The sequence below is a fragment of the Hermetia illucens genome, chromosome 6 (assembly GCF_905115235.1).
Source record: "Hermetia illucens chromosome 6, iHerIll2.2.curated.20191125, whole genome shotgun sequence".
Taxonomy (NCBI): Eukaryota; Metazoa; Arthropoda; class Insecta; order Diptera; family Stratiomyidae; genus Hermetia; species Hermetia illucens.
Genome location: NC_051854.1, coordinates 27,846,079 through 27,858,901, shown reverse-complemented (window position 1 = coordinate 27,858,901; position 12,823 = coordinate 27,846,079). Strand labels below are relative to the sequence as shown.

Below are 12,823 nucleotides of genomic sequence, written 5' to 3'. Positions count from 1 at the left end.
GAGTGAGGGCTCAAAATGTGACCCTCAAAAAGTGTAACAGGTCTCGTTCTCAGAACCTATCCAACCGAAAAATCTGAAAAAAATCACAGTAGTGAATCTCTGTGAAATCTAGGCCTCAAAATATATCCGGTTCCGATATCTGCACAAATAAAGTTAACAATAGTATATTTCCATATTTTAGAAATTTACCCGGCACCCCCCCTTATGTTCATCGCAGAAGTACAAAATTTAGCGTAGGTATAATGAAGAACATGGTGTACAATTTGGCCAAGTTTGAAGAAAATCCGACTATTATTAACAAAGTTATAGGGGGTGAAACTTTACAATTTTTTGTGAATTTCGTGCACTCTACAACCTGCATGACGTCATCATCACATGTCAATTCGTCAATACCACAACGAAATGAGTTCTTATGGATGGGGGCGGAAAGAATTATTTTGTTTTAGTTTTTAGTCATTTGTATATGAATATCAATTACTCCAACCAGACATGTGTGTATATAGGTATATAGTATATGCGTGCTAATGAACTTTGCGGGAGGTGCCTAATTCAGATAGATATAAGAAGTAAATCGGAAAGATGGGTACGATCAATTGATATACGTGCATATATGTGTATAGTATTCGGAAATAGCCAGTTTGTTTGTTTAGGGTGAGCGTAATATCTACGGCTGTAATATGGACGTATGTCTCGTAGTTTGGAAAAATATGAAGGAGTATGTTGGATTTGTAACTATATACGGAGAGAAAAATGTGCGTGGAAATTTCTTAGATAAGATGAACACAAAACCTTTATACCCGAAGCGCGAGCTTCCGGTATTCCGACTTGTTTAACCTTTGTCTCTTTCACAAGCGGGGTCGGCTCGTCCTGATCGGTTGCGCTATTTTGCTCTGTCATTTTCCTGTTCTAGATGCAACACATCATCCAGCGTATGAAGCCACTGTTCGCTATTAACACTTATCCTGACAAGTGGTTATGTGACCATATCATTGAAGATGTTTTTCTCGCAATTTTTCCAGAATCGGTGCAACTCCGTATCAATCGAGGATATCCTCATTTCAGATGTAATCAAGGGGTGATACGTTCGTCGATACGTTGACCACAAAGCATCGAACGCTACTTCAACCAGGTTGCGCTAATGCGTGTAGCAATTTCATAACGCAATACTCCATTGGCCGATAGCATTGACCTGAGATATTTAAATCACTCAGGTCTGGGCAGCTCACTGCTACTGACACTGATAGTGCTTGTTTAATGGGTATCGGTCAACAAAAATTCAGTTTTATTCAGATTCAATCTGAGACCTGAGGCGATCATTCCATTTTCCAGTTGCTCGAAACCAACTAGGCAAATATCATCTGCATAAAGCAGTGTATAGGGTACCAGACGTTGAATGTCCCGTGTGAAAGTGTCCATAACAAGTGGGACAGTAATCGGATCGGACGGTAATGTGAATACTCTGTTGGACTACCTTTCTTTGGAACGGTTGTGGTTTCTTGCCAGTCAGATGATGTTCTAACTTCTTGAGGATTGAAGAACTCACCCAGTCACAGTGTTGACTTCCAGTTCCTCGCTTTCCAGAGCTCAGGTGCGATGTTGTCAGGTCCTGCTGCTTTCCGCGATTTCATTCGTTTTATTGTTTCCTTGACTTCAGTGACGCTGACACGTGGAATTGCCCCAAATGTCGGCAGTTCTTGCGAAAGTTAAGAATGAACAAATTTGTGCGTTGAAATCTGCTCGAAATATTCTCGTCATCTATCCGTTGCGGCTCGTCGGTCAGTAAGTACGTTGGTGTTGGCAGTGCAGTTTATCTTTATCGTAAAGATCAATGTTGTAGCCCGGCCGGGTAACTACAAGGGGTTCGTTGCTTCCTGGGTGGAATTTATGTAAATTTACCAATTGGCGAATGTTTTATCATCGAGATACTGGTGGCAGATGCGCTTCTTTTCACGGATTTTCTTTTGGATATTGGGGGTCTTGGTGACCTCGAGGGTTGTACACGCGGTTTTGGGGATTGTTTCTTTAACGTGGTTCCACGATTATTCCACATTGGCAACGGTAGGTAATCGTGTGATATCAGTTCTTCTTTCTTGCCACGGAATCGCTCCCATTTAATACGCGGCGACTATATAATCATCAGCAGTGCCTGCAGATCTTTGTATTGAGAAATTGTCTGAATGCTTCTGTAACGAGTTACTTGTAGAGAACAAATATCAATGCGGTTGTTCGGTGTTTCCAGTGACGGTGCCAATATTTAGGCTACAGACACGTATTTGTTTTGTTCGGATTAATTTACTTGCGACGTGATGTCATCGATGTGTTAAAAACCTTTGTCCATTTCTCGACAGGACCGGGCCCTGTCCGGTTGCGCCGACTGAGGTGAACGCCCTAGCATTTCTCCGACATTTTATGCGTTTTCTTGGTCTACCTGTTGTGGGATCTCTCCGCAAGGGAGATCAGGGAGGCCTTAGCGTAGTGGAGTAACTTAACTTTATGTCTTTCCCTGATCTCAGCATTTTATTTTTGTTTTACTGATGATAGCACAAAGTACGTTGTCTCAAACCATTATCCTTTATCTGGGCTTGAGACCATGTTATATAAGTAACATGGCGGAGTTCTACAATAGTTTAGAGATCCATATATGAAGGGGGACTTCCCATATACGCGAAAGAGGGATATGAAAAGATTCAGAATATGTTCTTAGAGTTATGTTAGAATTGTTCACCACATTTGACTAACTTTTATATTCTTAGCCTCACAGTAAAATAGGCATGGAAAGCAAAATTCAAATAATGTTATTGATATACATATTTGTTTGTTTGTAGTAACCTTCTACTCGCATTTACGACTTTTTACTCTGACTTGAAAAATTTTTTTTTGTAGTTGCCAAAAATTGTTTTTTGAAGTCATGGTTGATCCTGTCAAAATTGCGTGCGATCGTCACGCAAGTTACTCGATGCGCCACACATCGTTTTGGGTCATTAAAGGGGCCTCCAGCTATCTGTGTAAGCCGAGGAGTATACCTAACTCAGAGAAAATGGAGAATTCGAACAGCATTCCCTGGTTGATGATTATTACTGTTGGCACATCCAAGCGTGGAATCCACTCTCGACAGAGGGCCTTAGCATAAGATTGTGCAGAAATATAGCTTCAGGTCACCGCGAGACCCGCATGATTCTAATGCAATGTCTGATAACGTGCAAATCTTGCTAAGGGCCAATAATTCGAGATGGCTTGTGTGAAAGCGCTTGGTGGACCGACGGATCACGCCTACCTATTTTCTCACACGTTTTGTAGTTTTGCACTTCTCGAAAATCTTATGGAAAGAGTAGTTTTTTTGATATTTTTCTCAGGTGCAAAGATAGTTCATATCATATGCGGTGTCATAGAGTGAAAACCCGCAATCGTGTGTAAGTTTTTAATCATGAATTTTTAACTTTAATCTAGAAAATTTTATACTGGGCAAACTTTTCATGAACAATAGAGTCTGCCAATTAAAATTCTAAAGAGAAACAAGCAGCGCATGTCATTAAGGGGTGGAAAACTGCTGTTTTCGTAAATGCTATGGACTGACTTTCAAGATCTAACCCGACTAGATTCTGTACTCCTTGTTCTTTCCACAACAAAACGGTGATAATTACTTTGAGGGGAATATTTTCTATAAATTTATATTTTGAATTTTCTGCACGTCCACTGGTTGGAGTATGTAGAAAAAAGCAAACTTTAAGAGCCCTCTTAGGGGAATGTTTTTTTATATTTTGCATATTTGTATTTTGTATTTTCGATCCATTTTTATTGAGGTTTCTTATACGCTGCTTAAAGTACACAATCCTTTCGCAGAATGAAAAGCTATTCGCAAAGGTAATTCAAGATACTGTTTAATTTTTTAGATCCCAAGCTCCTAACAAATTTTATGACAGTAGGTTCTGGAGTTTGCGTGTAGCAGACAGGCAGCGAATTAGTTTTGAATCGCTTTTTTCTTAACGAATGGATAGCGTCAGAACCTAAGCAAATTAGTCGGAGCTGCACAAATTACTGCCTGCATACTAAATATTGGACCCTCAGAGAAAGAGCCACATCAATATCCACGCTCTGCAAAGAACTGGTTAGTAAGAGGTTACATATTGTCTTCTATTTGTATTAAGCCTAAATTGATAGACCAGCTTACTCCAAACTATACTATAAAATAAAATTGTAGTTTGGAGTAAGCTACTAGTCTATCAACTGGATAGTATGTTGTCAAGAGGGGCGGCATGGGAAATGAATGGAGTAAAAATGGCTTTAAACTCGGGTGCTTTGATAACCCTGGCACCTAATATGATGCTGGCATTCTCATTTCTGAGGGTTTCAGCGATGCCATTAAGGAAATTGCGAGACTGGATGAAGAAGTTCAATACTATCTTAAGTAATCGCACCACTAATTTCTTTGCTATATGCGAACCAAAAACAGGTTAACCCGCCTTCTGGGAACTGGTCGACGCAAAGACCTGTAATGTGCCTGACGATAGCTATATTGTCATTGTGCAATCATTGTAAATATTTTTTTTTAATTTATACGAATATTCCTGTTGTTCAAGTGCAGCCTGACATTTTATATTTTCTGGACACGAAATAGGAAATCGGGGAACTTCCCTTACTGTGCGAAAAACTATTTTTATCTATAGCTTATGTTTCTAGACGTTACGTAATCAGGCTTATTGTATGGAATTATTTTTCTTAGAAAATCACTTCACATATTTTTAATGGAACAATATTGCTTCTGTAAAAAAAATAAAGTAAATTCTGAGCTTTTATTGTTCGGTATCTCAAAACTGTGATAAATACATTTGCATATGTGATACTTCCATAATCGTATGTATGTTTACGGAGAACTATGCGAAAACATTCTTGCATAAGTTGTTAACGATTATTTGATTTTTCAAATAAATATTGAATCAGCGGAATTTCCTTCAAGTGCAACCGATAAAACAGAGTAATTCGTAGAACAGACACATTTTTGCAAAACTTGTTGACATAACCTACAAGGTGACTTTATAATTCCTAAGCAGTGCATTGAGTTGGCACTTCGTAAGGCTCTATTCTGGAAACAGTGCCGTATTTACAAAGAAAGATGTTTTTTAATTAATTAATTATTTCGGGAGGCAAATGCGCCATTATTAAGTGTCAGATTGTGTCAGTATGTATGTACAGATTGTATCAAATACTGAAGAAGGAAGCATCTGGCTCTCGTATATCGTATGTCTATGTATTCCAAAAATATACCGGGTCTGCTCTTAATTAAAAAACAATTTTTTTCTTTATATTATTGGATATCTCAAAAGTTGAACAACAAACCGTGGTACTGTATTAAATTTTTGCAGTAGATCTATCCCTATATGCTTTAAGTTCCAGTTTCATGTCGGCTTCCTGTTTCTGTTACACGGGTGATGTTTTTTGCTCAGGTCTGTCAAGGAGGCGTCCAAGTTAGCCTTTTTTGTTGTAAATCGTTCCTTTATTTCTACCAATAAGCAGATCAGTATTCAACCCTTTCGTGTTTTTGATCTTTTTTTTCTCAGTTTTTTGAAGAACGTTGCCCATAGTGCACATTATTTCGCCGGTTCACACACTCCATTAAGTGGTAGATTATTGTTTCTAATTTCGCCAACGCATCAGTTTCAGTTTCAGCAGTTCTGCCTGTTGCTATTGTTCTTTAGATCCAATGGATGCTATTTTATGGTTTGTTCTGGCGACTACCCACTAGCCATTCTGCTAGGAGAGATTCTGCTCTAGGTCGTGGCTCCCTTCAAATTTGAGGCGGATACCCCTATTTCGAGTTTAAAATTTTCGTTAAATTCCATTTCCATCGCTTGTAATTTATCTTTACGAAGGTTAGGGCTTTTAAGTTGACTTACTATAGTGGTAGTGACCCGCCTTGGTAGGGACGAATTCGAGCTTTAGTACTTTGAAATAGGCCTCACTCAATGTCTGTTTGTTTGGGTGGTTTTGGAAAATTTGAGATATTTATGCGTGTGAGTATTTATCAAAAATGTTCACCAGTGATAAAGATGCCTCTAAAATTCTCCCTCATAGCCTAAACCAACATGACTTCTTCGCTCACAGTCTAAACAAACATGTCTGGCCGGTTGTTCGAAACATTTTATCGCTTGAAGAGTCAAAACTGATAGCCAGAGCCTCCCATATACGTTGCGGTCATCGATCAAATGCGGACTGTTCAGGCGTAACTGACAGGCCGAACAGAACGTGGATGGAGAGCTTTCGGAAACATCGTCTTGGAGATTGCCTTGACAATGGTGAGTGTTTTTTTTGCAGTTTCCACCATCTGGTCATTGGCGGCACAATGTTCGAGCGGTCAGTTAGGTGTCAACTAATCGGCAACTTATATTTAATCAGGTCGATCACATTGCCATCAGCTGTTGATTAAGCAATTGTCTGCTGGATGTGCGTCACATCGACGTGCATTGACATCGACATCGAGTGAGATAATTACTAGGTGCTCGTTTGCTTTCACTTGGGTACTGTGCCTTTTTCGCGGGTTGAGGGCCTTGTCATTCGGCCTTGGGAAAACTACTTTGTTGATCTTGTTAGTGAGCATTGGGTGATCTTTTCTTTAACGCGAATGAAATTGATGGCCACATTCCGAAGGAGTATCTCGAGATCTTTTCTTTAACGCAAATGAAATCGTTGGCCTCATCCCGAAGGAGTACCTCGAGATCTGGTTGGATACGGATTGACAAGCAGAAGAGGCTGAAGGCGTGCGATCGGTGGCCGCAGAAAATCTTGGAGAGTGCAGCGTAGCGTGCGCCATTACAGAAAGGAATTTGTTATTGCGATGTTCTCGGAGGAACAAATTACTGGAAATAATAATTTCGCTACCGTATACTGCACCATGAAAGAACTTACAAGTGATCGCAAGTCCTTCGATAGCCCTGTGAGGGACGTTAACCGTCGGCTCCTCGTTCACGATGAGGAGCAACTTGAGGGGTGGGGTAAATATTCCATCAAGATTCCCAACCGTATAGATTCTGGTGAAGTCCCATCTCTTGTGGATGGGTGCTAGGAGGTGATAAGGAGACATATGGGGTAGCAATTGTCTACTGGTGACGGAAGAATTACCAAGTGGTGGTACCAGGAAATGTTGTATTCACAGTGACTTGCTGGTCGTGGATGCAGAACGCTAATGCTCTGGGGTTTAGGAACGCGATTAAATCCGAGTCTGCAAAAAACTGAAGTGGAGGTTATCTGGTACCATAGGAATCGAGATGGCCCTCTGAGAACATATGTCTCAGGAGAATTTCTGCAGAATCTGTTCTTGGCTCGGTTATTTGAGTTTGCCCTCCTTGTGGGAGTTTGATTGTGGTTGTGATTGTGCATCCCTCTTGAGTGCGATAGTTGGAAGGTCACTTGGTTTGTTGAAATACGCTTCAGCTTGCTCGAGGACCCAGGAGAATATTAAAGGCGTTGATTAATTTGTCTGTCTTAATATGGTTGTTTCTGGAGACGGTGGCATCGAGCTTGATGTTACCTGTCGCGTTAACAGGGTTAGATCCGCCTTCGCTCTTTTGTTTAAAATTTGGAAATATAGATACCGCAAAATTAACATCAAGTTGTGATTGCTCTACGCCAATATTGTCTTTGTGGGAGTAGCAGATGTAAGCCAAGCCTTCATTCACATCCTGAAGGAAGAGTTACGTCCGCGAATGGGCCAGCTACCGGCAGAGGGCTCACATTTTACGAAAGCGCGAAAATCGCATTGCTAACTATGTCATGCAATTGGATCCAATATCCCAGAGTGGGTCGCCCTAGGAATACATGGCGCAAAGTTTCTTTAGCTTATTGGGAAGACTTGGGGTGTCGTGTGAATTTACTGCATGCTAAAAAACATAATGCATTACAGTGAATAGTCTGGTATTCTTCAAAAATAATATACATTGGAATAAGATACGGATTAACAAAATCATAGTAAAACCTGTGTTTTGGCTGTAAAGCGAGAGTCTATTCACATGTTCGAATGTAGAATCTGACGAAGAATTCGTGGACCAATGAAAGACGGAAGCGAGGGCGAAGCCTGGAATGGGTACTTGTATGAACGTAGGAAGAAGATATCTGTATACAGGGTCTATCCGAAAAGTTCCCGGAATCATTTTTTGTGGTTGATAACGCTATGCTCCGCGCAGACGTATGTACTTCCTGTATCCTCGTGGAAGATGAGCAGCGTTGTGCAATCAAATTTTGTGTGAAACTGGGTAAAAACGGGTCGGAGGTACTCGAAATACTTCGGGAAGCCTACCGCGACGGGGCGATGAAAACAGCCAAACTTTCATGTGACACAAGAGGTTTCGAGAATGTCAGGAGTTCATCAACGACTCAGACTAGTCAGAAATCTGGTCAACATCACAAACGGAGAACTCGGTGCAAGTAGTGCGTCAAGTTTTGAATTAAGATTGGCCATTAAGTGTTCGGATAAATGGAGACTGAAAACAATTGTTCATCGCATTGAGGAAAGTTTGCGCGAAAATGGTACCGGAAGTTTATGTGCCAAAAATTTCATGACTGCTATGAAATCGATCCAGAATTTTTGAATAGAGTGATAACAGGGGACGAGACGTGGATTTTTGAGTATAATCCCGAAACGAAACGTCAAAGCGTGTGGGACGCTAAGGAGTCTCCTCATCCAGCCGCAAGCAAGTATGAGCAAATCGCGAATCATCTTCACTGTGTTCTGTGACCGAAAAGTTGTGGTTCACACTGAATTTGTGCCACAAGGGCAAAGAGTCAATAAAGAATTTTGGTGTGAAGTACTCAAACGGTTGCCCAACTGGGTTCGATGCGGTTCTTTTTGTTCCCAAGGATTAGAAGAATTCTGAAAGGAACTCAGCATTGGATACTGAAGGCGATAAAAGTAGCTACGGCGACCACACGGAAGGAAATACCAGTTATCGACTTCTAGGGTGCCTTCATTGATTAGGCGAAGCGTTGGTAATTGTGCATTGAATCAGAGAGATAATATTTGGAAATGTTTTTGAACAATTTGTAATTATATTGAATGAATGATTTGTTAAAAAATCATTTCGGGGACTTTTGGAGAGACGCTGTACGTTAAGCTGCTGAATGTTTCTGGTTTTGTTCCTTTAGGGAGCTGAATTTTCTTTAAATATGAAATTGCTAAATTAGCCAGTTACTATTTCTTTCGATTGAACTGATCCACTTACAGGGAAGTTGAGTTTAGGCCTAAAGTTGGGCTTCTGCGTTTTTAGGTACGGCTTGTAGGCTGATGCTCATGGGATACACTGTGGGTTGTTTACCACAGTTCCATCCACATAATTTCCTGCGCCTCTTTTAATATTTTTCAAAAATGAAAACCTTTTTCCTCAAAGATTTACCTCAACGTTTCTGTTGTTCTTCGAAATTATAGGTCACCCACCAATTGAGTAATTATATAATCATATTCAAATCACATGCAGCACGAAACATCTTCTCTAACTGCTTTCTAATTATGGATTTCCTCATAAAGATTTAGTGCTGCATTGCACCCGTCCATGCGCCTACAGTTAATCGTTAAGCCTCACCTATGCGCGTACATACATCAGAAATAATTTTCTTGGGTTCAATAATCTGAAAATGTACAGCATGTATAATGGCTGCATTAAACCCGTTCCCGGCAACCGGTGATATTAAACCATAATGCCAAATAAGTACGTGCATCAATCTCCGAACAGATAACGCGTATTTCTTCGCCTTTGAAGCATTTAAAAATAGATTTTTATACGAAAGATATGAACATCTGGTCAAACCATACAATCAGAACTGGAAAAATTGCATTGAGCTATGTTTAGGTTTTCTTTGATTGAAAGTTTACTTTTCTGGGATTTATTTTAAAACTTGTATATAAACGTGCTGGTATTCTGCTAGAAAGTAAGGCAAATCTTTTCGCATGTCAATAAACTTTCAATTAAAAAACCATGAGGAATATTAGGGGAAAGTCCTTGGAATTCAATCTTCGATCTTAACAGATAGATTTGCAAACAATATCACTGTCAAAGCAATAATTCGTTCAAATATGAATCTTTACATATCACTGGTGCATCGCACTAATATATTATCCACAGATTTCTCTCAATAACTATTAATCTTTACTATTTCTCTTATTTTCAGATATTTTTACTTCTTTTCCTTTTACTCTACTTGGGTTCGTACGCGGTGATTGTGCGTTTTCGTCGAAGAGACCGAGAAGATCTGTATTCAAGTGATGACGACGAAATACTTGTTTATCGTATAAGGTAATACACTCCAATGCGACTTCCAGATTTTCTAAAATAAATAAATACTCTTTTTCCTTCAGATACATTTTCTGTTTTCTTCAGTGAGACAACTGTTGTCCATTGAATGTTTTTGATTTGTTTTTAAAAACATTTCCATATAAAAGGGAAGGTGTTTATTGATTGAATATCTTTTCAGCTTATGGTTGTGCACATTTTCCTTGGCTGTTGCAGTTGGAGCAGCGCTGCTATTACCTATTTCGATAGCCAGTAATGAAGTGCTTCTGCTGTACCCAAATAGCTACTATGTAAAGTGGCTCAATAGTTCCCTGATACAAGGTAAGAGTGCATTGACACTTGATGATGATGTTACTTTTTTCAATAGATTTATATTGTTTTATATATTTCCATGTACGATGATCAGTTTGTTGTTATTAATTTAAGATTTGAATAGTTAAAATGCAGTTCACTTTGCTCTATAAGCACTAACGATCTGCAAACTTCTTTTTAAAAGTTGACCGCATTGCAGAACAAACATTTGTGAGCTGCTAAGTAATCGTGCACGCAGTTATATTCTGCGAATTGCGTTTATCGAGAAAATTTCAATTCTAATTGTTTACATCAAGTCGAATTTAATAGCTAACAATAGCTTCGCATTTGGGGTGTTTATATCTGCTATGAACACAAATTGAAAAACAGTTTCATCAATCAATTGGGGAATCTGTTTGAAAGTGAACAGTGCTCAATGATTTCAAGAATATAGAACAATCATCGTGGACAGCAAATATATGCTCGAAATTTAACTCCTAGAGAAATTGAGCTCCCAATAGTAATTTTTTACCTAAACTCTGATGCTACTACTGAAGGTCCTGGTGGTTAAACGTCGTGTAGGCATAATCCCATGGTCCTCTTCGGACATGAAGGTTACAATCGGAGCGCAGTTTGGGATAAATGTAAGCCCCAGTGGATACGAGGGCAGCAATTAAGGGAATCGCCTCCGAGTTGTACAACGCAAGCCCACGCATGGAGCTCTGCTCGCCATATAGGCGAAACCGCAATCACCATGAAACTTTCAGGGACGAGAGTACACCCGAGGGAATTCTCTTGGAACATATGTCTTAGAAGGTCATCCGGTTTCTTACGGTACCAGATAACTTGTATTGAGGCTTCGTGGTGATTCAAGATGAGTCACTTGCAGACTCGGCCCTAACCGCTCTCCTCGAGCACGTATGGTTGTCATTCTCCAAAACTCGGTGCGGAAAACCGCAATGAAACTTTTCCATAAATTGCGTACGCAAGCAGTTACCGATGAGAACATTAGAATTTTTATCGCAGTTTGTATTTAGTCACTATTAACATTTTTCAGGAATAATGACTGACCGTTTCATCCAGGGCAGACCCAGCTCATCAGATGTTGCGTTCTTCTTTCCGGGGGGTATCATGACCATAAGTTTTTTTTCGTGTTTCGGTGGTGGCTGCTTACTTCACGCACCTATTCTCAAAAACCACCCAACCCAAAAATCTGAAAAAGTACATCTTTATCTTTTGAAAATTGATTGGTAACTCTTTAAATTTGTCGGAGAATCATAAAATTTTGCGTTATAGGATAAATTATAGAGCAGGATACTTTCTGTTCCTGTTAGCTCCTTTTCCTATTCCTCATTTCTCCTTCGATCTGTCTCTATTTCATAACAATCGGTGTATACTTTCTATGTTATTATCCAACTTTCTACAGTTTTTCGGCACACTGTCAGATATTCTGCTGCTTATGACGTACCCTTCAATTTCTGTGGGGATTTCAATCTACCATTCATTGAATGGCTTAGTTCGCCCTGTCTTTTAGTTCCCTCTAAATTTAATAGTCCCTTAAACTTATCTCTTTTACCATTTATGAATTCCTGCTCCCCTACCTAATTCAATTTCCATCGCAATCACAACCATCTGGACCTGGTTTTTTTTCAATATTCTACAAAATCGTTTGCTTTTTCCCTAAGAATTCGGTTTATCTTAAAATCGACATCCATCATCTGCCTCTCAAAATCGAGTTCCAAGTTGATAGTTCCGCCGTAAAACTGCATCGCAAGCTGCTCAAATTCAATTTTCATTTCAGCCCAATTCTTTCTGAAATTGGCTGAAAGAGGTGAGTTGGAAAGTTTATCATTCAACCAGGCCATCTTCGCGTTTAAAGGCTTCTTCCTTGTTTCGTCCTATTCTCGAGTCCCTCTGTGGGAAAATACCTTGTTTGGTTTACTGCTGATATTCGTTATGCCCTTCTTGCAGAATATCAGTCTCGCTTGCGATTCCGTCGTTCAGATAGTGTCGAAGATCGGGACAACGTAACCTTGAGGTCGTCCACTAAAACCCTTAAAATAAAAGCACGCTTGTAGTATTTAGCTAGCAGTCAAGCCTCACTTGAATGTCGGGAATTCAGGCCATTCTGGGCACATTCCAGCCGCTGTTCTTCGCTCGATTCTTCCGTTGCTACTATTAAATTTGCCGTCTTCACTGTCAATTCTCTTGAATATGAAAGTGACTTTTTCCGAGATTATTTTTTTTAAATTTATTCT

At 39.7% G+C, this 12,823-nt stretch overlaps 1 protein-coding gene across 1 annotated transcript in view; it reads left to right on the top strand.

Moving 5' to 3' along the window:
* LOC119659216 (protein Lilipod) overlaps positions 1-12,823 on the top strand; it is an 84,185-nt gene that overhangs the window by 50,312 nt on the left and 21,050 nt on the right. The window contains exons 2-3 of the mRNA XM_038067189.1: positions 10,153-10,277; positions 10,456-10,595. Coding sequence (XP_037923117.1) covers positions 10,153-10,277; positions 10,456-10,595 — 265 coding nt within the window. The remainder of the gene's footprint in view (positions 1-10,152; positions 10,278-10,455; positions 10,596-12,823) is intronic.